Source organism: Panicum hallii, chromosome 1, assembly GCF_002211085.1.
Source record: "Panicum hallii strain FIL2 chromosome 1, PHallii_v3.1, whole genome shotgun sequence".
NCBI classification, from domain to species: Eukaryota; Viridiplantae; Streptophyta; class Magnoliopsida; order Poales; family Poaceae; genus Panicum; species Panicum hallii.
Genome location: NC_038042.1, coordinates 47,581,800 through 47,608,385, shown reverse-complemented (window position 1 = coordinate 47,608,385; position 26,586 = coordinate 47,581,800). Strand labels below are relative to the sequence as shown.

Below are 26,586 nucleotides of genomic sequence, written 5' to 3'. Positions count from 1 at the left end.
CCCCTCTGCGCCAGCTGCCGGGCCAAGCCCTGCTGCCAGCGCATGGAGCTTTTCAACCACCACGACTGTAGCGGTCCGGTCGCTCTGCAAGGTGAGGACGTCTACCGGGGACGGCATCTTGAGGACCAAGTACCCGTAATGGGCAACGGCCATGAACCGGTATAGGGCCGGTCTGCCTAAGATGGCATTGAAGGGGAGGTTAACTTCCGCAACTTCAAACTACACGTTCTCAGTGCGGAAGTTGACCTCCGTCCCGAATGTGACCGGCAAGGAGATGTCCCTACCGGGTAAACGGGATTCGGGCCCACTCCGGAGAATGGGCGCAACGGAGCCAGCTTGGATTTCGGGATCTGCAGGTGTTTAAACGCTGCATAGCTGATGACGCTGAGGCCAGCGCCTCCGTCGATCAGCATGTGGTGGAGGTGGACGTTGGCGATGGTGGGTGCCGTGACGAATGAAGCCATCATCGCTCTCATGTTTGTAAGTTTCCTCACTCTCGTATCACCACCTTCCCAGTTCCCCTCCTCATCCAGCCGGAACTAATCAAGCTAGGAAGCTGAATGAATATACCTGTGCATGCACAAATGTTTCTTCTAGGACATGTTAGCTGCGGGCAGCGACATCTCCACGTGTTCTTTTCCGGTTCGCCCACATGTCGGTTTCCTATTTGCCCACGTGTCCTTTCCCGGTTCTACCATGAGTCGGTTTCCTGTTTGTCCAAGTGTCCTTTCCGGATTCGCCCATGTGTCGGTTTCTTGTTTGCCCACGTGTCCTTTTCTGGTTCTGCCATGTGTCAATTTCCTATTTGTCCACATGTCCTTTCCTGGCTCGCCCACGGGTCATATTCCTGTTTGCCAACATGTTGTGCCCATGCTGGGCCACGTGGCATTTCCCTATGGGTCCACGTGTAGAACACGTGTTCTTTTCTAGATATTACACGTGCCAAATTATACATGTCCACGCTATACATGTCCCTAGACCATTTCGTCACAGAACAACAAATGATAAAGCATAATTATTCCACAAATAAGTTCATGACACCACCACAATTAGTTAATTGAGTGTTCAGGACCACATTAGGACATAACACAATCACCGGAGGTCACGATAATATTTCCACACACATAGAATCAGAGCTGAGAAGAGATATCAGGGTTGTTCATGGTCAAGAGCCTCGTAAGGATGACATTGCTCTCTTCCTATTGCTCTTCAGCTCCTAAATACGATATGGTTTGACTCAGATGAGGCTATGAAAATACCAGTATACCCTTTTAATTAATTTCGTGATTGGTTCCTGGCCCACCAATTTTAGGTACTGGCCCACGATTTATATTTCTCCTAATAGGTTCCTTTTAACTTTTAACCATTAGATCGGGATTCATGGATGGCTGTTATTTTTTCCAAGCACCGTAAAAATCCTCTAATAACAAAGGGTGGACAACATGTGCCAAGATTACAATGTGCAATAACCGGATAGGGCCAGGCATGGATTGCTCATCAACTAGTTACAACAAACTCAATGCATCCAATTATATTGTACAACAAATCTAAACAGCAACCGTAGGCCGGCGCATGACCAAGTTGTTGCGGTAGTTTAAATGATCCACATACATGTCTATCTAAGGCTAATTACAATGAGGGTTTCATGTCCATGTTTCCAAGAATGCCACGTCAACTTTGTAGAAGAATGAAACACCCTCTCTCAATAGAGAGTTTCATCTCACTATTTCATATGCCAACATACTACTTAAATGCTGCAAATAAATAACCAATAGGATTTACTCAATTATGTGAAGATGAAACAAAACACTCTCAATGGAGGTTTCACACGGTTTCCAAGTTCTTGGAAATGGGTTAACATAGTTTCATCCTCATGAAACTCCATAAAACTCTTACTTCTTAAATGATATGCCATGTCATCCAAATTGCTGATGTGGCAGGCTAATTAATGCCATAAAACACCCTATGAAACTCCCATTGTGAATAGCCTAACGGCACCTTCCTCGGCTCCGCATGCATGGCTGCTTATTATGTGCGAGAGGGTGGAAATGACCTTCAATTTCCAGATTTAAAGATTTATTAATAGTACAATCATATTTATGGCGTGTTGATTAGTTATTTACTACATGAGTTAATGCAACGGGAGCCCAAGGGTCTTGTCCTCCTAAACGACATCCTCAAATATGACCTTGGATATGTGACTGACGATTGTTTCAGGTGAAGAATGAGCAACGTAGCAGTAGCTCCTAGTCACATGGAGAAATGTCTGCTTGGTCAACTTGCTTATAGTGTCGCAGCTCTGAAAAACACACTGGGCCAGCTCTTGCATCTCCTGATCTACTTGCTGTTCTAAATTCTCAGTGTTCTCCGTGGTTGTTCCATTCTGATTGACCTTGAATTTTTATGTTTTGAAAAAAAGAAAAGTGAATTAGTAGAGTTCAAAAGAGGACGTGTGTAATAATTTTGTGATGATGCACGCGCTTACCTGAGAAAAAATCCTAGAGCCAAGTTTGCTGCAGATGGAAGAGGTAAGCTTCTCAAGCTGGGAATACTCGGAAAGCTTCAGATTCTGGTTGGCTGAACAGTGTCTCCCTGAGCAGATCTCCACTGTGCGAACTAACAACAGTGCTGTTTTTCCTTCACATGATTCATGGCCATCGTTCGTGGTCAATTCCATCAGCCATGTTTTCCACTGCAATAGTAAAAAATGGGTAAATTCATCACTTTTCCATCATTTGTTTCAGGACAATTTTTTTTTCAAAAAAATCCTTATCATGAAGCAATAATTAGAAATGATTGTCGGAATTTACAGCTTCACGGAGATTGTCAGAAGCATCTTTTCCAGGTGCAAAGAGATGGATCAGCTCATGAAGTGCAGTGAGGAGGCCATTCTCCGTCGAATACTTCCCTCCACGCCTGCATTCAACAGATGTACATGTTCACTGGATTCAGATTTGGGATCAGCAGAATCTACAGCAAATTTACTAGCTACTCCCTTGTGTTGCCTCTGAATTTCCAAAATAGAAAACAAAGTATAATGGTATGCTCAAACCTTGCAAAATTGTGGTCGTCGCTACTGAGTTCACTAATGAGCCCTTCCAGCATGCTGTCAGTAGTACAAGCGTTGCTGCTCAGGATGGCCTGGGCAATCACCGCCGTGCGCGCCCATCCTAGCCGCTCCGCTGCTCGGTCTGGTTCGAAGATGTTGGCTGCTGCCAGGAAGTAGGCCCTCATTGCGCTCTGTGGAGTCACCCCATACATTTCAAGATTGTTTTTCTCACACCACCTGTGTATTGGAAAGATCGAGTCCATGTAAGTACATAGCTTGGGGGACAGAGCAGGATGCACATGGCGACCGGCAAGAATTCAAGATTGGAAGGGGAAGGATCATCACCTTTTGAGGCCCTGCCACTCAAGTCGGCATTGCCTCTGGAAGTTGCTGAAGTCGGCCTTCGCCAACTTGAGGAACAGCTCGTTGTTGAAGAGATGCATCCTAAAATATACAGAGTTAATCGAGTGTACCCGTGAAAAGATTTGCAGAAGTGCAGAGTTGGGAACTAATTAAGCTTGGAAATATGAGTACCTGTAAAGGACCTTCCCGATCCACACATTGTCAGTGCCACCGTACTGCTCCAGATACATCCTCGTCTCCACGCGCGGCAGACTTGCCTTCCAGGGGAAGTCGAGGGCGTAAGCGACCTCACTGGGCAAGCCCGAGGAGATGATCCACTTGTCGTTGAGGTTGCCGGAGGCTCGCCTCTCCTGAAGGAACGCGTAGCTGTAGGCCTTGGCCCGCTGGACAACAGCATCGTCGCCGGAGAAGGCGGCCTGGTCGGCAGCGCGGTACAGGTTGTACATCGCGCTCACCGACTGGTTGGACTGCCCCGGGTACACCACGAACTCGCCATCCTTCGTCTCGAAACGCTTTAAGGCCCCTTTATATATGTACATCATCAATGATCCAAATCGGAATTAAGGATCAATAATACTGTAATTAAATGTGTAATGCACAATAATGCCCACTGCACCACAACCCCAGAATAACAATAGACGATTAGTCACTATAAGCGGCTTTAGCGATAGAGAGTCGGTACAAAATTATACCGAAGAACACTTCCTATCGGTGTAAGTCCCCCCTACGTCGATGTGCTTACCAGTAGAGACGTGGTAGCCGTGCTGCCGGAGGAGACGGAAACCCATGGCTGTGTCATCGACGTCCCTCACCATGTCGTCCCACGTAAAACCTATGCCTTCATCACTCCAGTGCCTGATCGGTCGAGTAGAAATAAATAATGATCCTAGCCATCACAGACGACCATGCATGCATTTGAGTTTATATATGTTACCAGTAAGCGTAGTCTAAACAACTGTCAATTTCGCTCCTGAAGTAGGAGGATAAGCCCAACCGCTCCAACCGGTCAACAACCCATAAGCGCTCGAACAGCTCCACGGGGTAGGCAAAGGGTGCTGAAAATGAAGTTGTAGATCGGAAGAGAAAATCAAGTATTGCTTATAATAATACAGTCAACAGATACTACTTGCAGGCTGCGCGCAGCTAATAAGAGATGACTTTTTATTCATTCTACATCTACAAACCTCCCCCGTTGAACTTGTGGACGATGTCGGTAAGGTACTCGAGGCACTTCTTGTTGCCTGTTTGCATAAGAGCATAAGCTGTCGAAGCTGCTGACGACATGAAGGAGCCACCTGGAGACTGGAGTTTGAACAACCTGTCCCAGTCTAAACCTGGCATTCCCTCTAAGCTAAAAAGCAAAGCTGTTGGTACAGAGTGCAGTACATCTTTAGGAATCCTGCAAGTAAGATAGATAGCCAAAATTTTTGATTAGCTAGATGCTTGCAGATGGCACACGTCGTCAGAACCATTAATTGTACGTTCTGAGTCATTATTCATGCTGCTTAAATATATATATATATATATATGAAAAATTCATTCTACACACACGTGTAGCTACTCCCATGTGTATATGTCATGAGGGCGTATCTGATCCAATGAAGAGCGTGTACATGGAGTATGTGATGTGATCATACTAGACCATCTATGATGGTATATACGTTGAGTATATGAATATACATAGAGTATATGAACATATTTATTTTTATATACTAGTACTGAGATATAATCATAATTTATTTGAAAAATAGGGATGATTTTAAAATTTTCATATATATCTCTTTAAAATATCTTAAAATTAGTATGAACATACTCAAAGTGATAAATGAGTACGTGGACATACTCATGGTGGCGTACTGATGTTGAGAATAGCTACACGCGAGTGTCGTGTAGATAAAATTCGTGTGTGTATAACTTCCGTGCCGGAGGAAATGGGATTCGAACCCATGATACAATCTTCTTGTATGTCGATTTAGCAAACCAATGCCTTAAGCCACTCAGCCATACCTCCAAGTTGTTGATCGGAATTGGATATGCCAGGTTGGTTGCCCGAAGATCCACTGCGTAAGCCGTAGCGCGCATACTCTTCTTTACTGAGCGAGAAAGACTCTATCTAGATCTATGGATCTCCCCAGCGTCCAGGCGAGACGAGACCCCACCCAAACCAAACCAAATCCGCCACTCATTGGGCGAGGCTTTGCTTTCTATGAACACCTCACCACTGAATGAGAAACTTAGCCTCCGACCCGACCAAGAGAGAAGACAGGGTCAAGCCTTAGCCGCCCTTCCTCACCTGCCTGAATGGAATGAATATCTCCTTCGTCTAGTCGAGAAGGGAAAAAGCCCAGCGGGGATACAAATTTTCTAGAGGGAGTACGTAGGGCATAGTAGGTGAATGTTTCTTCTAATTAAATTCCTACCGAACGCCCTTAAACACGATGGGTCCTATAATGCACAAATTATATAAATATAAAAAACATCGGTTAAATATTGTTTTTCTGGTTACTGACTACATGCATGTGCCCTCTTTTTTAATGAAAAGTACCAAGAATAATCCGAAATCTATTAACAAACAAGCAGATGTAGTTATCGTACCTAGCAAGTTTTAGATTTCTTTTCGCATATATGTCTTGCAACGCGGGCTCATCACAAGGCATGTCAAGGCCTATATCCTTGGCCATCTCTAGCAGCGTTGGGAAGATTGTCTCAAAACCGACCAGCATCCAATTCTCATTGTCCTCAGGTAGTCTCTTTATATTTTCATGGATAAACGACAAGCCTACAACAACAGATCAAGTTCATGCCATTACTTGTGGGGTTACTGCATTAACAAAGAAATATTAGCTCGATAAGGAAAGTCATCAGTATAGTTAATTGATTATATATATATATATATATATCCCTTGATGAATGCCAATGTTTTAGATTTTGATTCTTACTTATTAGACAAACTATTAAAAATTGTACCTTTGTTGCACTTGTCGCTATGAACATTCCAAGTTTTCAGAGCCATGATGCAAGACAAGGTGTTGATGAGCCGGTCTTGGACTAGGAAGAAGGCATCATCGCCCCATGAGCCATCTGGGAGCTGGTTCTTAGCGATCCAGTCGATGCAAGAGGGGAACTGCGGGCCTTCTGCACCGTCCAGCTTTTTCAAAAGCGCGACCCACGCCGTGTCGTATGGGGAGAAACTGATGTCGCCGCCTCCCATCGACGTCAACGCTGCTCTAACAGTGCCGATCATTTCGTCGATGTGTCTTGGCTCACCCTTTATATATGCAATGAAGATTAGTGCGCTGTTTCAGAGATATGCACCTTTCTGCTATTTGTGTGCAAATATTTGATTCCCTTATCAAGCATGAGTTTGAAGTATAGTATGTATATATGCACCTTGTGTTGTGTCTTCCCAACAACTGGTTTGTATGCAACTGGCTCAGATCCTTCGCTCTGTAGTGCCTCCACGATGAACCCTACAAACCAGGCACATGACAGGAATGGCCCTTTGTTATTTCTAGTGCTGTTATTTTGTTTTGGAGGGGTCGTTTGATTTCATGGCTTTATTCCTCGTGGTTAGAATTTCAAATGTTTGGTCATTAATATATTATATTATCTTTCGATATACTTTTACGAAAGTATAATTTTATTGGTACATAAATATGGAAAATTGAAAATATGCAACCAAATCATGAATCCACACATGGTCAAAAGTTACTTTTGAAGACAATAAATAGTCAATATTTTCAATAAAAAGAATAGATTGAGTCCTAAAACCGATTGATGAGCGGTGAGCATGATGGAGTACAAACACTTTGAATATTTGCATACATATAAAGCAATTACTTTGTTATTATGGACATCAATATAGCCATCAAGTATATGCAGAGTGGAATGATGCAGTACCAAATACGAGTTGGAAGAAGGTGGCTCTACTCGGCTGCGAGCTGGAAGAAGAAGGGGAGGAGAAGGGGAAGCAAAAAGAAAAAGAAACGAAGGGGTACGCCCCCAATGGCATGCAGACATGCTAAGGTCTGATGAGTGAAAACCGACTTGGAAGTGAGATTATCTTTTATTTTGTTACTGAAGGGTGATGTGCTTCAGCAGTCGCATGCTTTATTTGCCACCGTTGTTAGTGACATAGGTGGAGCCGCATGCCTTGGCAAACATAGATAACAAATAAAGGGTTGCAAAATTTTACAATGGCAGATAAGAAGTTACCCTGATGAGATCGCTCGCGTCGCCAGCGCGGAGCGCGCCCGGGCACGGCATTCTGAACCTGTGTCCCGGCAGTCCGTCGTCGGAGCAATGATGTGGCCGGGAGCGCAGCAGCGGGTGCTGTTATTAAGCTTAAGCCCTGCATTCTCTCTCTCTCTCTCTCTCTCTCTCTCTCTCTCTCTCTCTCTCTCTCTCTCTCTCTGTGACTGACTGGGTATATATACAGGTCTACCAACAGCTAGCTCAGCTCTAACCAATACTAGTCCACTGGATAGAGCTCTTCATCAACTTCTTGTTATCCACTACTTCCATTACGAATTCCTCCTCCTCTCCTGTTTTTGTGGTGTTGATGATCAAATCATTGGGAGACCTGACGCTACTGTCTGCAACTGCAGGATGATGACTTACTATTTTCGGCAATAGTTCACACACGTGGTGTAGCCGAGCTCGTTTCGACGTACTATTTTCGCATGGACCAATCAGATGTGTCTACACCATATATAAGCGAAAAAAAGGAAAGAACTTGCGCCAAATAAACAACTGATGTTTTCATCTTGAACCTTGCGGGCCAAAACTCTCGATGCCTGGGGACGACATATCATGGGGCATATATGATGAGAACACAATAGATATTTAATGTTTCGTAAATTCGTCAAAAACTATACCAAGAAGTTTTGAAATAATTGAAACTTGGCTTATCTATACCTGATAATATTATGAACATCCAAGGAAAAATGACATGAAGTATAGATCACTATATATGCTGAAAAGGGTCACTACCAACGTAATATGCATGTTAAATTATCAGATGGTTTTAAACCCGTGTGACATGGATATGTTGAAATCCTGTAAATTTGTTAGTAGATAGTTGTTTCTCAATACCGTACCATATGGACAATAGAAACAAACAGTTCTGTTTTTAGGTGGGTCACAAATCAAGGGTTCGGACGGTTGTCTCTCTTACTTAACAGTTATTTTGAATATATATATATATGTGCGCGCGCGCTAGGAGTTAGGTGAAAAAATCTATTCTACACTCACTTATAGCTACTTCTACATATGTATCTCATTATATAGAACGTATCTGACCCAATAAAAGCTATGTACGAGGTGTACGTGATCATACTAGATCATCTGTGATGGTATATACATTGGGTATGTGACCATACATAGAATATGTGGACATACTCAATTTTATATACTAGTACTAAGATATAATAATATATATTTAAAAAATCTTATAATAATATATATTTAAAAAATAGGGATGCTTTTGAAATTTTTCATATATATCCCTTTAAAGTATCTTAAAATAAGTATATAAACATACTCAGAGTGATAAATAAGTATGTAAATATACGCATGATGGTGTACTGATGGTGAGAATAGCTAAACGTTAGTGTAGATAAAACTCTCTCTATATATATATAGATATAGATATAGATATAGATATAGATATAGATAGATAGATAGATAGATAGATGTATGTATGTATGTATGTATGTATGTATGTATGTATGTATGTATGTATGTATGTATGTATGTATGTATGTATGTATGTATGTGGCACAACAACATGGTCCTATCACGCCACTGCGTTATGAGTGACCACAAAAGCTATTTTTAAAAATCTCCTTTGGCAAGTTTTTTAAATAATATAAAAGGATTTAAAATAAAAAAAAGTGAGTTCCCTGTGCATCGCAGAACGAAGATTTTGGAGGCCATGAGGAACAAATTAAATATTTTTATTGTGAAATATCTATTACAAACTATGTTGCATTGCTGGAACATTTGGGGATTAAATCTGGATCATAGTAATGTCCATCAAAATGGTTGGGAGTCTTCAGATCGGCCCCTATCAGATGGGTTGGAGCGGCCTCCGACCTCGTCACGTCCACACTCCACATGGTGGACTTTTCTGAAACCAGGATGGCGAATTGGCGAGGAGACGTACGGTCGCAGTTGTTAATGGTGCCCGCAGATGCATGGCCACCACGTCGGGGTGCCGCGCCACCAGCTTGTGCGATGATGAAGGGCGTGGCTTGATTCGGACTTGCAGAGCAAAAATGGTGCGAATACGGATTGCCAGTTTCGGTATCGACCAGGTCGTCGGCTGTTAGCGGAAGACAGTTTCGTGGCAGCGTGGGGAAGGAAGGAAAGGGTCAGAGCCCGGGGTGCAAGCTAGGGTAGGGAGCTCGGATGGTCCGATGAAATGAAGAATGTGATTAATAATGAGATCTAACGGCTGAAATAGTAGAATGACGTGGTTTCGTTAGAGGAGGAAGTCAATGCATTTTGATTAATATGAGAGCGATCTCTGATGATACTATTTTTCAACGGATTTTACTCACTACCATGCCATTTTTATTTCCGACGATTCTGTACAGGTGGCCAACTGTTTTAATCAGTGTCTTTTTACAATTCTTTTTCTTGAGTCTGACAACGAATGCAGTGCAGGGGACATGTCTATATCATATAGCTGAGGTGCAGAGATCCATCTTGATTCTTGAGGTGAAGTGGTCACGTCAGACTTTGCTTCCGCTCCTCTCTTGACTGAAATGCTATGGTGCACTTTTCCACACACGTGTTGGCATTCGCTTCAGTGAAGTGACGTCTGGAGTTTCCTTCGATGATTTCCCCCAACACTGATTCAGCACTACTTGATCATAACCACACCGTTGGTCAATGGGCAGAACTCAGAAAGCAGGACAGAATAATCTCATTCTTTAATCCCCCATCAACTAGTGTTCGGTGTTAGAGGGACAAGTGGTAACCATGATAACGCACCCTGTACTTTCCGTACCTTTTTATAAGTAATTGTATTAGGCAAGTTTAATAATAGAGCCAAGCCATGTCACCATCATAATAGTCAAGCCATGCAACAACAACTATTTGCTGGTCTCCTCCACTCGTATAAGCTTATTTTAAGTTAGATTTTCTCCAGGATCAAGTTTCTTAGTCCAAAGTGTTTCATTCACATGAAAGTTCTAACTCTTAACATTATCGAGAGTTTTGGTTATTTTCATGAATAGTGAAACCTAAGCACAAAAGTGAGGGCAGATTTTCTTTTCTTGAAAAATCATTCTTTTAATTTCTTTCTAGAACAGCGTTAGTATATGACAAATTTAAGTTATCAATGAAGGTGTCTTTACTTTGCATTGGATAATCCGTATGAATGTTGTGGATGCGTACAAAATGAAATTATTAGATGCCCAATAAACTCACTAAAGAAGCCAATAAGAAATCACCAATTTAATGCATGCGTGCATTGGTTCAGAAAACTGATACCGTACCACGCCGCCGCCGTTGCTGCGGGAGGCGCTGACGTTTGGGTGCAGCAGTTGACATCACGTGGGGCTCGTGGTCGAAGGACTTTATCTGTCTCCCTACCTCTCCTTGTTAGTTGGATTAATTAATTCTGGATAGATAGGTTGTACTGAGTGCTCACCACCATATTTATATCCGAAATCCATGTAACGTGATTGTGTGATGCAGTCACTATCAGTCTGAACCATGTGATGCATGCAACCACTGTCAGTCTAATCTAGTAGTACGCCACAAGCCACTCACAATCGATGGTAGGACCTGCTAGGCATAGCTTTGGCTTGCTCATGGACGCAAAGTAATGGGCTTGGAAGATCCGACACCTCAATTGAAGATCAAGAGGCAATGATTGAGACATTATTAGAAGATCAAGAGAAGACTTAAAATGTCAAAGAAGAGAAGAAGTGGTTGATGAAAGCGCCTGATAAAGTAAGCTTTAATTGGACATGTCCCTACCAAAATGCACTCTAATTTGATCCGTTCCGATATCATTCACCGACGACGTGCACCACATGCTTAATTAACCAGAACCTTGACAACCTCCGGAAGGTCCGAGATGATGAGCAAGCAGCGTGCTCAACATAGCATTTTCTGCAGGGGCGTGCAAAATGAACAAGTCCCAACTGCACACACCGGATGTTCCATGATGTACAATGTCGGTGTTTTAGTGTCACGTCCACCGAGGAATACTCTCGATATGGTGAGTTTGTAGATACGGTGTCACCGAGATCAGGAACTCGAAGGTGTAAGAAACGTAAAGTTTAGATAGGTTCGGGCCACCGAGAGCGTAATACCTTATGTCCTGTGTGGTTTGCATTGCCTTAGGTGTTGATCGGGTGATCTCCTGCATGAGGCACGAGTTGTCCCTCATGCTCCTGTTTGAGGGATAGGGTTATATGGAAATTCTAGCCAGATACGAGCTTAGAAGTCCTACCGAGTACTACTCGAGTAGTTTCCTTCTATTCCGACTAGTTCTACTACTACTCGAGTAGTTTTACTATATCACGAGTAGTTACAACTGGTGTAGGGCATGGGCCATGCCCCACCCCTTATACTGTAAGACGTACGTCATGTGCACAGTCCCGTGAGACAGGGTCTGCAAGCCCCAAGCTCTTCGTAGTCGAGTACTGCAGGTTTCCGAGTACTTCTGAAGGCGTCTTTGAGTTCTCCCGAATTTCATTGTGAAGGTGTCTTCCGAGTACTTTTTTGACTGCATCGAGGTTGTATGGTGCTCATGCCCCGAGTAGTTATCAAGTCTTCTTTTATATGCGGTGTGATTGAACTCGCACTCCATATGGAGTAGCCCCTGAATCTTAGGTTGACTCGAAGAATCAAGTTGAGAGTCAAATTAATCTTCAATCTTCTACCCTTATCTTTCAAAAGATTTGAAAAATAAATCACTGATGACACGTGTCCCTGCAGCCCCCGAGTCTTGAATCCAAATCCTAATTGGTTTGGAATAAAGGATATAAAGAATCGTGGCATGCAATATGTGATGGTAAAGATTTGATGGTTAAGATGGGCAAATTTGTTTAGAAATTCAAAAATCGCTTTTTCAGAATAAATTCTCTAAAAAATTGGTTAAACAAATAATTTCTCCAAAAACACCTTAAATTACCACTCAAATCAAACCCATTTCCTTGAGTGTCATGTCGCATCCAGCCCCCAAGCCTGAGAGCTAGATGAGTCGTACAAGATACACCTAGTAGTCGGTGGCACAAGCCCCCGAGCCTAGGCATTGGCCAAGTTACTGCTGAATCTTGAACTGTCGATGAAGCCAACTAGTCGGAGTCGATTCCGACTAGTTTTGTGGGCGAGATGAGTAGTCGAAATAGTCGCCAACGTGTCGCCGAGCATAGTCGATTTTGTAGGCGAGACGAGTAGTCAAAGTAGTCGCCAGCGTGTCGCCAAACAGAGTCATTCCTGACTAGTTTTGTAGGCGAGACGAGTAGTCATCGCCAGCGTGTCGCCAAGCATTCTTCGCGAAATCGAGTAGTCGTGGACGGTTGTTGATGAACCCAACTAGTCGGAATCAAATCCGACTAATTGCAGTCAAGCGATCAGTGTGCCAACAGCGCGAGCAGGAGTCGCTCTGAATAGTCGACATAGTAGGCGATGCAAGCTGAAGTTTTGCCGAGCAGTCGTTGTAGGGGATGTGTAGCCGATCGTTCTCGCGAAGTTGAAGTAGTCGTTGGTGATTGTTGATGAAGCCAACTAGTCGGAATTGAATCCGACTCGCCCAGCAGCATGGTCCACGTCAGGTCCCCTGAAAAACATAAAAGTATGTTGTAACTGATATACATGATATCGTGTTGGGAGCAAATCCCAGTATTGCAAAATGCATGTAAAATTTTTCGTATTTTGCTCTTACGTTGGTTCGGTCTGACGGCCTCATCGCTGCATCAGCGCGTTGGAAATCGCCCGATGATCAACGAAGAGGCTAGACTCCACCGCCGATTGCTCGGGGTCACAGGTGCGACTGCAAGAAGAAGCATAGGAGAAGGCCCACCTATGGTCCACCTGCAGCTTGCCCCGCCAACACCGTCTCCCTCCGCCGACCGACCGCGCACGCGCTAACTCGACGGCTTCTCGACTATTTGGTCCACCGATTGGCTTCCCGACTGCCGGCGGTCGCGGACTCCCACCACCTCGCCACGCCGGTCACTCAACCCGCCACCGCCGCCGGACCTCCCTGCCACCCCCGACTTTCTATATCCGGCGATGACGGATTCCTCACCCCGGCAGCCCCGCCTCCCCAATCCCGATGGCTTCTCATGAGGAGGAAGAAAAACAGTAGTGCCGGATCCACCTACAGCGACCGACCGCACGACTTCTGCGACAGATCCGTTTGTACCCGCGCGCGCGTGACCCTTAACATTTGCGGCCTCTGCTCCCTCCGGTTCTCTCCCACTCACCAAGACACCAAAGCCAAATCTTAGCAGCAGCACGGCGCTGGAGGCCTGACCCGAGGGTGGCGGCGCCTCCTGGATGCTTGCCACGCAGCCAGATGCCCGGCGAGGCGGCGAGCGAGCGGACGCCGGTGCTGTCGCGCGAGAGACGAGGTGCGGCGGCCGGTGCCCCTGCCCAACCATCCTGGAGTCATGATTTCTCCAAACAAGCAGAGGAGCAGGCGAGTGCTCTGCGCTCCTTCAGCCACTAATGTTAAGGGTCGCGCGTGAGGGCCATCGATTCAGTCGCAGAAGCGTTTTTCGTTGGTGGCCCGCTCGCTCCTGTTATATTATTTGACGGCCTTAAGTTCCAGCCCAAACATGTCGACGTAGAAGGCTTTGTGCTGCGAGGTGCGATGTGTTTCTAGCCCATTTTTGTTTCGGACCTAACATCGTCAGCTATCAGCTGCACGTGCGTGCCTCGGCCACTCCGGCTTCGTGACGAAGTCCATGCTAGTTCTTGTATATTTCCGATTTGCCCTTTTTTCTTTTTCTCATGTTCCTTTTCTTTGTTTCCTTTTTCTCTAAAGTTAAATTTTATTCTTACTTATTTTTTTCTTTCACTCCTGGTTGCATGGTATACTACTAGTCTAAGATTCTATCAATTGTATATATTAGGTGATCTATCGTTGAGTTTTTCTGGTTCACATGCTTCTTCTGGTTCTGAGTTACTGTAGACTACATATGAAGCAGCGACACACGCGCAATATTTCAGTTGGTTTAGTGGGCTCCTTCTTATCAAATCTGTTTTAAATTATTTTAATCTTTGTATGCGTAGGATTGATGCAACAAAATAAGATCAAATATAGATATTTTATTATAAATATCAAAATATTTTTCTGTAAAGTTAGAACAATTTGATCGTAAAGCTAGAAAAATTTCACTATAAAGCTAGAACAGTCTTTATATAAACATAGAAAGATCTTATCACGTCCAGTATGCGGAGAAGCTTCTGCGACACCTCCTATCGCAGTTACGCGCGTTCCACATCACAGCCCCTTCAGCCCCCAACCGATTGAACAAATTGAATCCGGCGCGACCTCCGTCCAGTCAGTCACGCTCCTCGATTCAGGGACAGGTCGACGAGGGCCACACCTGGACCATCCGCGGGCGACGCTCCTAATCGGGCACGCTGCTGACTGCTGGTTCGAGAGCAACCAGTAGTGGTGCATGCAGACTTTGGCTCATTGCATCTGTGATTCTGTGCAGCTGCAGCAATTCAGTGTTTGCCTCTCCCGAAACTGTTGTTTGGGTAAGGGACCTTTCACAGCTCAAGTTGAAACTAAAAACTGATCAAATTTCCTTTCACAGCTCAAATCAGAGCATTAAGTTTCATATCAAACTATCAAAATTCAAACGAGGGCATCAGATCGGACCTTAAGAGCAAAAAAGAAAAAAAAAATAGATCGGAGCTAAACTTGGAGTGGCTGCGGAAGATCAATGCTACCACAAAGGACTGCTGTAGTGGCTCTAGCCGTGCGGATTCACCAGCTCCGCCACTGCATATAGTAGAAGATGCTCACAAATATCATCTTCTACCTCTATACGCTATTGTTGTCGCTCGATGTGGTGTGCCATCTGTTCACCGTTCGCTTGCTTCTCACATAAACGTCCTTCCCTCCCATCCACTGATCCACAGCAGCCAGCACCTCTCCACAGAGCTGTGGCCACTCGCCAGCTGTCGCTTCCGACTTTCACCACCGGCCTACTTTCCCTTTTTTTCATGAACTTTGGAAACGGGTCTCAAATTTAGTCTAGATAATTTAAGAATCGGACTTTAAAAGATAAAGCTTTAATTTTATATAATTTTAAGCTAAAAATATATAAATACCAAATTAAACCGTAAAGAGAGCACTAAGCCTTGTTATCAATCTTAACAACAGCCGCCCGGAGCGCCGGACACCTGTTGCCCATTGTCCGTCAACCACGGGCGCTCTATAATCCAATAGTGCAGCTCAGTGATTGGGCCCGAAACAGCCCACAAAAGCCAGTCGTTTCGCTTCAACGAAAACAGAGGTGGATTATAGTGCAGCCCAGTAACTGGCCCGAAACAGCCCACAAAAGCCTGTCGTTTCACTTCAACGAAAACAGAGGTGTCATGGTGGAGGGTTGAGGTACAGCGGGACGCACTGACGCAGACGGAGCAGCAGATGAACTCTCCGTGCGCATGTTAGCAACTTTTATTTGCTTTTTTTCTCGGTCCCATCACATTCTTAACTAGTAATATTCTTAATTGAAAAAATACAAGTAAATGCAGAGCTAGTATATTCAACATTATGAAATACTAGTTTGAAAATTTCTTCAAATCTAATTCAATGTTGAAAAAACTAGTTCAACATTTTATATGGTAATGTTGAAATAGTATGTTATAAAAATATCAGGACAAAATATTCACAATGCTGATATGGTGCATCCAATTTGTTGATTTTTTAAAAGAACAAATAACAAAAAAGTATATTCAAATTGGATATCATTTTGTTGTACTAAACAACATTTAGGTTTAAATGGAATTTAAAATAAGGCGTAAAATGCATTGTGCGTCACTAATAAACTAGTACCAAATTCTCATATATGAATCACTTAACTCGCAAGCGGTACACGGTGCATCATCAAACTTGCATCATTGTTCGCCGGAAGTCCTTTCTTAGTGAAATATGTGAATAACAACAAATAATGATGCAAGTATGGACATGTGTAAACCCGGTCTTTAGCATGTAAGTAAAGTATGGACAATTGTGCTCTGGGCCGCCCTTAGGTTACAATTTAATATCCGGAGGCCTAGTCCGAGTCCATCACGGCCACGGGTTTGGGCCTACACTGGAGAGGCAAATGAGACTAGGTTTCCGTTTCCCGTCGCCGCCTCTCCTGTGTCTTTCCGTGTATAAATCTTCAGCAAACCCTCCCGAAGCGGCGTCGCCTCGCTCGCTCCGATCCCCTGCATAGACAGATCGAAACAGGTCGGATCGATTATCAATCAATGGCGGCGTCCGACGATGAGAAGAAGGTTCGCCTCCGCAGCAAGGACGGCGAGGTCTTCGAGGTGCCGGAGAGAAGGCCATGGCCGCCTTCTCGGCCACGATCAAGGGCATGATCGACGAGGGGTGCGCCGCCGACGGCGTCGTGGAGCTCCCGAACGTCGCCGCCGCCACGCTTTCCCGCGTCCTCGAGCACGTCGAGAGGCACTTCGACTCGGACGACTCCCACTACCCCTCCTCCTCCTTCAACCCCAGCGACGACGACACCCTGGCCCGCTTCGACGAGGAGCTTGTCGGCGTCGACAACGACACCCTCTTCCACCTCCTGCAGGCGGCCAACTTCCTCGGCATCGACAAGCTGCTGGACCTGACGTGCAAGGCGGTGGCGGAGCAGATGCGCGGGAGGACGCCCGACGAGATCCGCGAGAAGTTCCACAGCGTCAACGACTACACCAAGTCACTCGTGGGCGTTCGATCGAGATTGAACTCGATCGTGTGACTGTATTATTGGTGCCAATCTCCATGGACTAGTTAACCAAGCTTCAAGTCGGTTACCTGCTGCCATTGCTTGCGTGTTTCTGATCACATGCCCAGCAAGAGCTAGTGTCCCGTCCCTGTTATATATATGGCTTCGTTCTAGTTGACTTCGCTACTGATGTTATATGTACTGTTGGGCACCTAAAAGTTCATGTCATGAATGTCCTCAGTGACAGTAGTTTTGCATGAACGCTGGATGGATTTGGAAGTCACTTTTACATTGGGCACAACTCCTTTGTCGTTGAATGGAACTTTTTCCCTTTTTTCCCTCCCAAGACAATTTCTTCCGTGGTTGGCGGCAGCACGCTTATGTTGGGAGTGGGCTAGGTTGGTTGTTTTGTCGATGTGGGGGGCAAAGCATGTGGTTTTATTGGTTGGGGGTAACATTAGCGAGTAATTTCTTTTATTTTTCACGTTTCTGTTGGGAACTTTTCCGATACTCCGACCTCGGCAGGTTCTTTGAACCTCCGTGATTTTAAACTCAAGCACCTCTGACGTTTGAACTGCTTCTCTTCTTATTAATTAATGCCGGTAAGGTTCCGGATTTTTCAAAAAAAATGTGAGGGCATCAGTTTTCTACTAATTAATATAGTGTGCTATATGATTTAAAACAGTGATAGGTGACAACCAAGTAATAACTTATTATGGGGGATGTTCGGTTCAGGTTGAATAAGGTTGAGATGAGTATGACCTATTTTTTGACATGTTTGGTTTAGATTAGTGATGCGAGACGGATAGATGTTGAAGGAAATATTCGGTTCAGATGTGGATTGACATGTCGGACCAACTCAAAACCCAACATCGTCGCAACTCCATCTCACTCAGGGCGGGTGGCGTAGCGCGGGTGGAGTGAGTTCCGGCGTGGATGTTGGCGGCGCAAGGCGAGCGGCGCAGGGCTGACCCGGACGGGGGCACGGTGTGCATCCGCATACTAGGAAAACTATTGGGGGCTGTCCTATCCAGGTTCACTTTCTTAAGAAATCATTAAGGAAATACTTTTAACCACATATGTATTTCCCCTTGGAGAATCACTTTGTTACATATAAAAAAAAATGGACAATAGAGAGATCCGCGGTGAATCGAGCCCAGCCCAAAATAAGGTACTGGATTAGGGCCCAGCTCGCAGCTGCTGCTCTTTGTTCGCATGTACTTGCTGGGCTCTACAGAATTTGAGCTTATTCGAGTCCCAGCCCATCCATTACTTACACAAGTTAATAAACGGAGCCAGATCGGTTGCAGTACTGCAGCCTGCGGTGCTCAACTCAGATGGGCTTGTACACTTAGCTGGTTATGTTTTGCACCTACGGTCCACGTTCTGGCCCAATATTTTTCTCATCGAGAGCTCCGTTATAAGAGCCACCGCTAGTGCCGATGGAGGGAAAAAGCAGCGGGAAAGCAGTAGATTGGAGGGAAAACACACTCCAACACAGTATCGTTCGCGGTTGAGACGGCAAGAAGAGCGGATTTTGAAGGCAAAGAGCGATTCATCTGCTTCAAGGGAAGATGGGTGAGGATGCGAATGGAGACACTTACAGACCCTACACGTGAGCAAGATTCTTCTATTTTCCTTGTCATACCATCAGGTTCTCTGAGGCGTCATTCTCTCTGCTAGATAATATAATAATACTCTCTGTTAGCAAGATTTTTAGTAATTTTTGATTCAGCTGTGTACCACGCAAGATGATTGTGCTACTTGCTTTGTTTATTTGGCCGTGCCGGACGCCTGGACCTGCTAGCTTACTGCATGCTTCTTGTATTTGGTTGAGCAGAGCAGCTTACTTTGAACTTGTCATCTACTATTTCAAAAATTCAAGTTATAATTGGTACTATTTTTCTATATTTACTGGTTAGTAAAGCGTCGCTTCGCGTTACGCCTTTACGCTTAAAAGTTAAAAAGGGGGTCGCTCGCGTTAACTCGACTTATCACCTTAATAAGTATGATTTTCTTATATAAGCATTGATAAAAGTACTAATGAATTTTAGGGAGAAAATATTACCCTCTTTAGTTCCTCATGTTGGCATGAAATTTACAAATCCAGAAGAGGGTTGGAAGTTTTGGCTAGCCTACAGTGGGCAGAGTGGTTTTGAAGTTAGGAAGCAATATGCAAACAAAAGTAAGATTGATGGAAATGTAACATCACGTAGATTTGTTTGTGCCAAGGAAGGTCATAGAGGGAAGGACAAGAGGAGTGATCAAGTGAAATGTCCCCGAGCTGAAACAAGAACAGACTGTGAAGTGCGTATAGGTCTTGTAAATGATAAAGAGACAGATGGATATAAAGTCTATGATCTGAAGTTGGAACACAACCATGAACTTCATTCACCAGAAACTTTTCACTTGATGGTGTCAAAAAAAAATTTCAGAATTGCAAGCTTTTGAAATAGAAACAGCTGATGATTCAGGAATAGGTCCTAAAGCATCACATGAATTAGCGTGTCATCGAGTGGGTGGGCCGCTTAATCTGGGTTACACCCTACGCGACCATAAAAACTATTTGCGAGGCAAGCGGCAACGCGAGATGTCATATGGTGAAGCGGGAAGCATGCTCCAATATTTTCGAGATAAAATAGCAGCAAACCCATCATTTCAATACGCGACACAAATGGATATTGAGGAGAAGATTGCAAATATATTTTGGGCTGATGCTAAAATAATTGCTGACTATACACATTTTGGTGATGTTGTTTCCTTTGACACTACTTTTGGGACAAATAGAGAGAGTCAGCCTTTTGGTGTTTCTGTTGGATTCAACCAGTTCAGAGAAACGGTAGTTTTTTGTGCTGTTCTAATGTATGATGAAACATTTGAGTCTTTTCGGTGGCTCTTTGAGACCTTTCTACAAGCACATAATGGAAAGCAACCCAAAACATTCTATACAGATCAAGATTTTGCAATGGGAAAGGCAGTTGAGCTAGTGTTTCATGAGTCATGGCATGGATTGTGCACCTTTCACATAATGCAAAATGCTATCAAACATTTGCCTAAGCAAGAAAAAGATGAAGGCTCAAATGTTCTAGCTGATTTCAGGGCATGCATGTTTGAGTATGTGGACCAGGAAAAATTTGAAAGAGAATTTGCCATCTTGAGGACAAAGGTACAAAAGCAAACTTGGTTAGACAGTATTTACAGTTTAAAAGAAAAATGGGCTGAATGTTATATAAAAGATGTTTACACATTGGGCATGCGAAGCACACAATTGAGTGAGAGTCTAAATAATGATTTGAAAATTCATTTCAAATCAGATTTTAACATCATTCGATTTCTGAAGCATTTTGAAAAAGTGGTTGAAGGAAAAAGAAACAATGAGCTGAATTCAGAATTTGAATCAAGGAAAAAATTATCAAGGGTCATAGTGAAGGTACCTATGCTATTGCAAGCAAGCAAAATGTACACACCAATCATATTTGAAGCTTTTCAAGGTCAATATGCAAGGTCTATGACAGCATGCACCAGAGTATTGGATGGAAACTATGAATATCTTGTTGCAACAGGGAGCCTTGGTGAAGAACTTGTCCTTGATGAAGAGTATAGAGTTATTGGCAACCCCTTGGACCAAACAGCTACATGCAGTTGCAACTTATTTAATAGAATCGGAATAATATGTGCTCATGCTTTGAAAGTTTTTGATTTAATGAATATTAAGTCATTGCCTACACAGTATAAATTAAAGCGTTGGACACGACAAGTAAGGAGTGGCATTGTACTGGATAGGAATGGAAAAAATGTAATTAAAAATCCAAAGCTTGATGCAATGCTTCGTTACAGATATTTCTCTCACAAACTTCTGAATTTGGCACACCGAGTAGCCTACTTTCCCGAGTGCACTTCATTGATGGACAATGCAATAGACCTCCTCAGCCAACAGCTTGAAGATAAAATTAGTTTGTGCCCAAGTATTTCTAATGCTGGTGAAAGTGCAGCTCATGTTAATGTTGCTGCACAGAATGACACATTGAGTGATGCACAGTTAAAGAAAAAAGAGGTTCGCACAAGAAGTTCAAAGAGACAAAAACTTGGTTGGGAAGAAAAGTACAAAGGGAGGAAAAAAGGACAAAGAAAAACTCTTGTATCTGTACAAATACCAATGGTATGTCAAATTTCTTTAACAAGTGCATTACATCATTATTATACATTTTCGTGCGCTGATGCTCTCTCTTTCGACTTTCTATTCTCGCAAGGCACAAGATATTGGGAAAGAAGCAAGCAGTGACAAACACAGGGACTCTGAAGAATATTGGACCATCAGCTCCTTCACTCAACTATTGAACGGGGCAAGCAGTGATGATCTGAAATTTGAGAGATTCTTTTAGTTCTTGAGCAAATCGGGAGAGCTATTTTGTTGTTGACCCCTGTATTTTGTTCCTGGCAATTGTGAGGTTTAAGTTACACTGCAATTGTGGGGTATTTTGTTAAAAAGACATACTGAAAATGCATTCATTCTGGATTGAACGTTCAGCGTGAACCAGAAAATATTGTTCCATCAGCACAAGCACCTTGATAGCTTGATGTAGTTCCGTCCAGACTCGCAGCGACCGCGAGAGGGCCAGGCGCCCCGGCGAGGTGTGATAAGCGGAGAGCCCCCGGACTCTGCAGCGAGCTTGCCAGCCTTGGGGTCGAGCTTCGGCTCCATTTTGACAGCAGCATCGCGCGGACGTGATTCGGCGGCGGCGGCGGCGGCGTCGATTTGCCTGAAGCTGCAAGGACAGAGAGAAAGGGGAACAACGATCCCAGCTCCCAAGAGACGAAAGGAAAGAAGCTGGGCCTTATCTTGGGCCCGTATGTACACAACGTGGATGGAGAAAATAGGAGAATCGTTGGATTTAAGATGGACGTGCGCACCGCAGGCTGCAGTACTGCAGCCGATCTCTTCCCTGTTCACTAGCAGATCACCTCCGCGAGGAGCTTGTACCGGCGCACCTTCGCCCTGAACCGCGCCTTGCCGCCGCCGCCGGCCTGCTGCACCTCCCTTCTTTTCTTCGGCGCCGTCGTTGCCGCCCGCCGCTGCGCCGCCCTCGCGCGGCCCCTCTGGGGCTTCTTGACCGGCTTTCCAGGATCCGCCGAGAAGGCTGACCTGGTGCATCCACCGCCGCCCCACGGCCTCTCCTCCTGATCGGGTCGTCATCGTCCCGAGAACCGTTCGGCCTCCGCTTCGCTCCTCCCGCCGCCGCCCTCGCTGAGGCACCAGTTGCATCTCCAGTACGGCCCCGGCACCCTCGGGTACAGGTCGCTGCAGACCTGCAGTACCTGATCGATACATGAGTGTTCCGATCGTGCTTTGTCAGTGCGTGGATGCGGCTCCTAGAAAGATCGAACGATTAATCCTTCGGAGAGTATTGCTTGATCGATACCTGTGCTGCAGCCGGAGGCTGCAGAGGTTGCACCGGAACAGCTCGTGCGGCAGGCCGTGGTCGCCGCACATGCAGCAGACGGCGGCGGAGCTTCCATCGTCGTCGGAGCAAGGAGACGCCATGGGAGAAGAGGACGACGGGAAGAGTCAAGCGAGACGCACCGATATATAGACGTGGAATCAACCGAAGCAAAAGTGGACGACGGAGAAGGTACGTCTTGGTCCTCACCTCTGCTCGGGTGTAGCTTGCGTGACACGAGGAACGGAGGAAAACGAGCCGAGCACGCGCGTTTCGGGACTTTTTGATCCGGATGTGGCTGCCGGTTGCTGTAGAGAGTACTCCTAAGGCCGGCCCGCGTGTGAAGGCTACACCGTGCCGTACTGCCGTGGACTGACTGCTGTGAGTGTGAGGGAGACCGGCAGGGGCACCAGGGTAATCTCCTTTACACAGAATTATGTGATGATGACTCCTTTTCTTTGCTGATGATGCAAAAATGGTTTGGGCCTTATTGCAGCCATGCAACCGTGATGGCACAAGCAAGTAGAGGTGTAGAGAAATCGGCGTCAACAGCAAATCCTACCACTCGTCAACTCGAGGAAAGAACGAACAGATCTTATACATAACAAGAACCCAATGCAAGACTAGAAAGAAATCGACTCTGGAATAAAAAGTCAGACGGTAATTCGGCATGGTATAATCTTCGCTTGGGTCAAAAGTCGCACGCTTTTCGTCACCCGTGGCCACATCTGCATAGCCTCATCGCGTGCGTCTGGTTGCGTGCCGTTCCCTCACAAAAATCCGGTGTCATCCCTCTAAAACCTACGGTGGATGCGGACTCGGTCACCCTGGCTGCGGAGGGGAAACAAAATAAAACAGAGCTATTTGAGAATTACATGCGGCCCGGTTCTCCTTTTAGACCAGCATGTGGCCCACTTACAAACGCTCCTCGGGCCTCACCAAACAACTTGCATCGTGGCAACGCAACGGCCCAGCAGCTCCAGTCAACCAACCAAAGAGAGGTGAAAAAAGACGCAAGATACCAAACTCGTTCTGCTCAAACAAACGAAAAAAAAAGGATCCCCACTACTCATTACTCGTGGATGCTGCAGGCAGGGAGGGAGGGAGTACAGCATGATCAGAGGGGCGGCGGCGGATCCGAGAGAGAAGATTATTGACCTGCTGGCTGACCTCGATCGACGGCGGCCAGCGAGGCCGCTGGCGTCGCGGACCACGGATCTCGCCGCCGCTTCCGAGGAAGACGTGGCGGCGCGCCGGGCAGCCGTCTTCACGCCACGCAACACCCGTCGCCGTGGCCTCGAGTAGATACGATGGAGTTTCCATCATCAGCCGACGATCGTTTTCTTAGACTATGATATACACTCGGAGATATGAGGCAGTTCGCTTGTTTCAATGCAAAGCGTAAAATACACGGTCGGTGCTCGAATTTGGATGTATGCATCCGGATCTTCGAACTTTTAAAATTCACATTAAGATCCTAGAGAGATCCAAACCACAGTTGTTTAAGCTAAATCAAAAATTATATAATTTATTCAAATAAAAAATTATATACGTATAAAAATAATTTAAATCAATTTACTTATACAAATATATTCAAATACAAAAGATCTATATAAAAAATTATAAAATAAGAAGCTCATAGGATCAAATTTATAAAAAAATAAAATAAAAGAATAAATTTTGGAGAAAATATTGGAAAAGAAAATATACAACATAAATTTCGAAGAAGATTAGAAAAATATAAGAGTTGAGCAGAAAATTTTAAAAATAAAATTTGAACCCACCTGTAAACTCGATATAAGTTGAACATTTTTACTTTATAACTTAAAAATATTGATTTGGACTTCACATGATACAATTAACAAGTTTAAGGATTTGAATGTGCATTTTAAAAGTTTGTGGACCAGGATGACATCTGGAGCCAAATTCGAGGATCGGCGGTACATTTCACTCCAATACAAAACAGTGGAGAAAAGGGCAAAGCGATTTTCTTTGTGGTGGCCTGGTGGACACGTTCTGTGATCGGAAATTGTGCATCGATTTTGCCAAGCAGCAGCAGCCGTCCAGTAAATATCTTCTCATATTGCAAAGTCCAAGATCAGCCACCAGCCCACCACTCATTACATACACATATTCGTACTCATACGTTTGAACATCACGCGAAATACATCTATAAATTTAGCAGTGTACCGTGGTCGCTTCCAGCGGGGTCATCACGCTAGCAACAGATAATTAAACCGCAAGGACCACACCGCTTCATCGCAAGGACAAGAGAGAGTACTGTTCCGTAGCAAATCATTGCTTTAGGCACAGGGAAGAACGTCCATGATTGAGCCACACTTCACTGCAGATCGCGATGCTCATTCACTGCGGCTCGAGGATGCTGCAACGCCGCCCAAGCTTCAGTCGGCTGGGCACGTTGCGATCGGTCGTGCTTCGCCAGATATTTGAGCCCCGATCGATCCACCGGCGTCGCTGTAGTCATGTGGCGGGGTCATGGGCGCATGCGCCGGAGGAGGAATGGCGATGCGGCGCGCTACGTCGATCGCGCCTCGTCGGCCGGCGTGGGCGGCTGCGTGGTCTCGGCGGCCCCGTGGCCTGTAGCGCCTACTTGCGTTGGGATGCTACGCACTATGAAAACGTTTTCAGGGATCCAAGGGAGGAATAAAAGGGCGGCAACCCACAGGTACGTACAACCGTAGAACATCGTCGTCATAAGTAATGGATGTTGATATCAGTTAACATTTTTCCCTATAATTTCTTGGGTTGTTAGAGATCGATACACAAGCAGAGACAAAGTAGAGCAAGAATACAGAAACATTGATAGCCGTTAAAAAATCCTTGCTAGAAAAAACCACGAGCTTAGTACAATGTTGTAAGCTTATATATACAACGAGAGTAGTAGAGCCGTCTTCAAAATTAGACTTTGACTCCTTGTTTCTTTACAAAATGCACTATTTATAGCTAGGAACTACTAATATAGTGAAACCATTTTGATTCTAATTGTATACTTTGTATACACTAGATGTGCTTATCATTTCATAACTAGACATGCTTATAATTTAATAATTAAGTTTTGATCAAAATATAGGAAGTAAGATTTTTTTCAAAACAAATTTTATCTTTTTGAAGGAAGAGTATTATAGATAGCAAAAGAAGGTTGACATGATGACATACCGCAAAATGAATGAAAATGAGTTATAGAAGCTTACAAGTACTTCCTCTTATTCCAAATATAAGTCATTTGAACATCAACGCAGTCTCCAATATAAGAGTTTAACTTGGAATTTTCGTCCAAAAAATGTATTATAGAACTTCTTCAATCCTAAAACAACCTACATTTAAAATTGAAGGGAGTTAGAGATGATTTACATTGGGTTCTACATTTCCGTTTAGAAAAAAAATGATTCAACGGTAAATTAGCTCCATTGACAGTTGTACTTCACATATCATGTGTACTATTTAACAAAAGAAACCAAATGGATACTAATTATGGCCAAATATCACAGTACAGAGTATCTTTTTCTTGAGTAAAATATACGGTCGGTTCTCGAACTTGGCTCGTTGTGTCATCTACATTCCAAAATGGACATTCAGATTCACAAACTTACTAATTGTGTCACATGAAGTGCAAATTATCATTTTTAAATTATAAAACGAAAATATTTATGCTGTTGTGGAACTTACATGTGAGCCTAGATTTTATTTTGAATTTTTGAGCTTAACTCTTATATTTTCGTAATTTTCTCTAAAATTTTATTTCAAAACTTTATGTCCGGATACTCTTTCCAATATTTCGTCCAAAATTTAT

General features: G+C 44.3%; 3 protein-coding genes across 7 annotated transcripts; 1 reads left to right on the top strand and 2 right to left on the bottom strand.

Annotated features, from left to right (window-relative positions):
* Nucleotides 1-1,413: 1,413 nt before the first annotated feature.
* Nucleotides 1,414-6,656, bottom strand: LOC112873386 (ent-copalyl diphosphate synthase 2-like). The gene is made up of 11 exons (XM_025936354.1): nucleotides 6,380-6,656; nucleotides 6,008-6,191; nucleotides 4,597-4,811; nucleotides 4,347-4,467; nucleotides 4,155-4,267; nucleotides 3,584-3,935; nucleotides 3,395-3,493; nucleotides 3,053-3,286; nucleotides 2,811-2,916; nucleotides 2,486-2,692; nucleotides 1,414-2,383 (listed from the first exon to the last, which is right to left on the bottom strand). The coding sequence occupies exons 1-11, from the start codon at nucleotides 6,654-6,656 to the stop codon at nucleotides 2,165-2,167; spliced, it is 2,127 nt and encodes a 708-aa protein (XP_025792139.1). The 3' UTR covers nucleotides 1,414-2,164.
* A 10,297-nt stretch (nucleotides 6,657-16,953) lies between these two features.
* Nucleotides 16,954-17,370, top strand: LOC112897703 (SKP1-like protein 4). Its single transcript, XM_025966087.1, has one exon. The coding sequence runs from the start codon at nucleotides 16,954-16,956 to the stop codon at nucleotides 17,368-17,370; it is 417 nt and encodes a 138-aa protein (XP_025821872.1).
* Nucleotides 17,371-21,400: 4,030 nt separating this feature from the next.
* Nucleotides 21,401-23,133, bottom strand: LOC112875192. 5 transcript variants are annotated; one of them, XR_003225143.1, is made up of 4 exons: nucleotides 22,986-23,133; nucleotides 22,758-22,847; nucleotides 21,903-22,653; nucleotides 21,401-21,771 (listed from the first exon to the last, which is right to left on the bottom strand). XR_003225143.1 is itself a non-coding variant. In XM_025938969.1 (3 exons), exons 1-3 carry the CDS (start codon nucleotides 22,852-22,854, stop codon nucleotides 21,788-21,790), a joined length of 858 nt encoding a protein of 285 aa, XP_025794754.1. In that variant the 5' UTR covers nucleotides 22,855-22,946; the 3' UTR covers nucleotides 21,401-21,787. The 5 variants fall into 5 exon arrangements, 4 of the variants coding, with proteins under 4 accessions (XP_025794754.1, XP_025794731.1, XP_025794741.1 ...); XM_025938969.1 differs by lacking the exon at nucleotides 22,986-23,133 and having other exon boundaries at nucleotides 21,401-21,797; nucleotides 22,758-22,946; XM_025938946.1 differs by lacking the exon at nucleotides 22,986-23,133 and having other exon boundaries at nucleotides 22,758-22,946.
* Nucleotides 23,134-26,586: the final 3,453 nt, after the last annotated feature.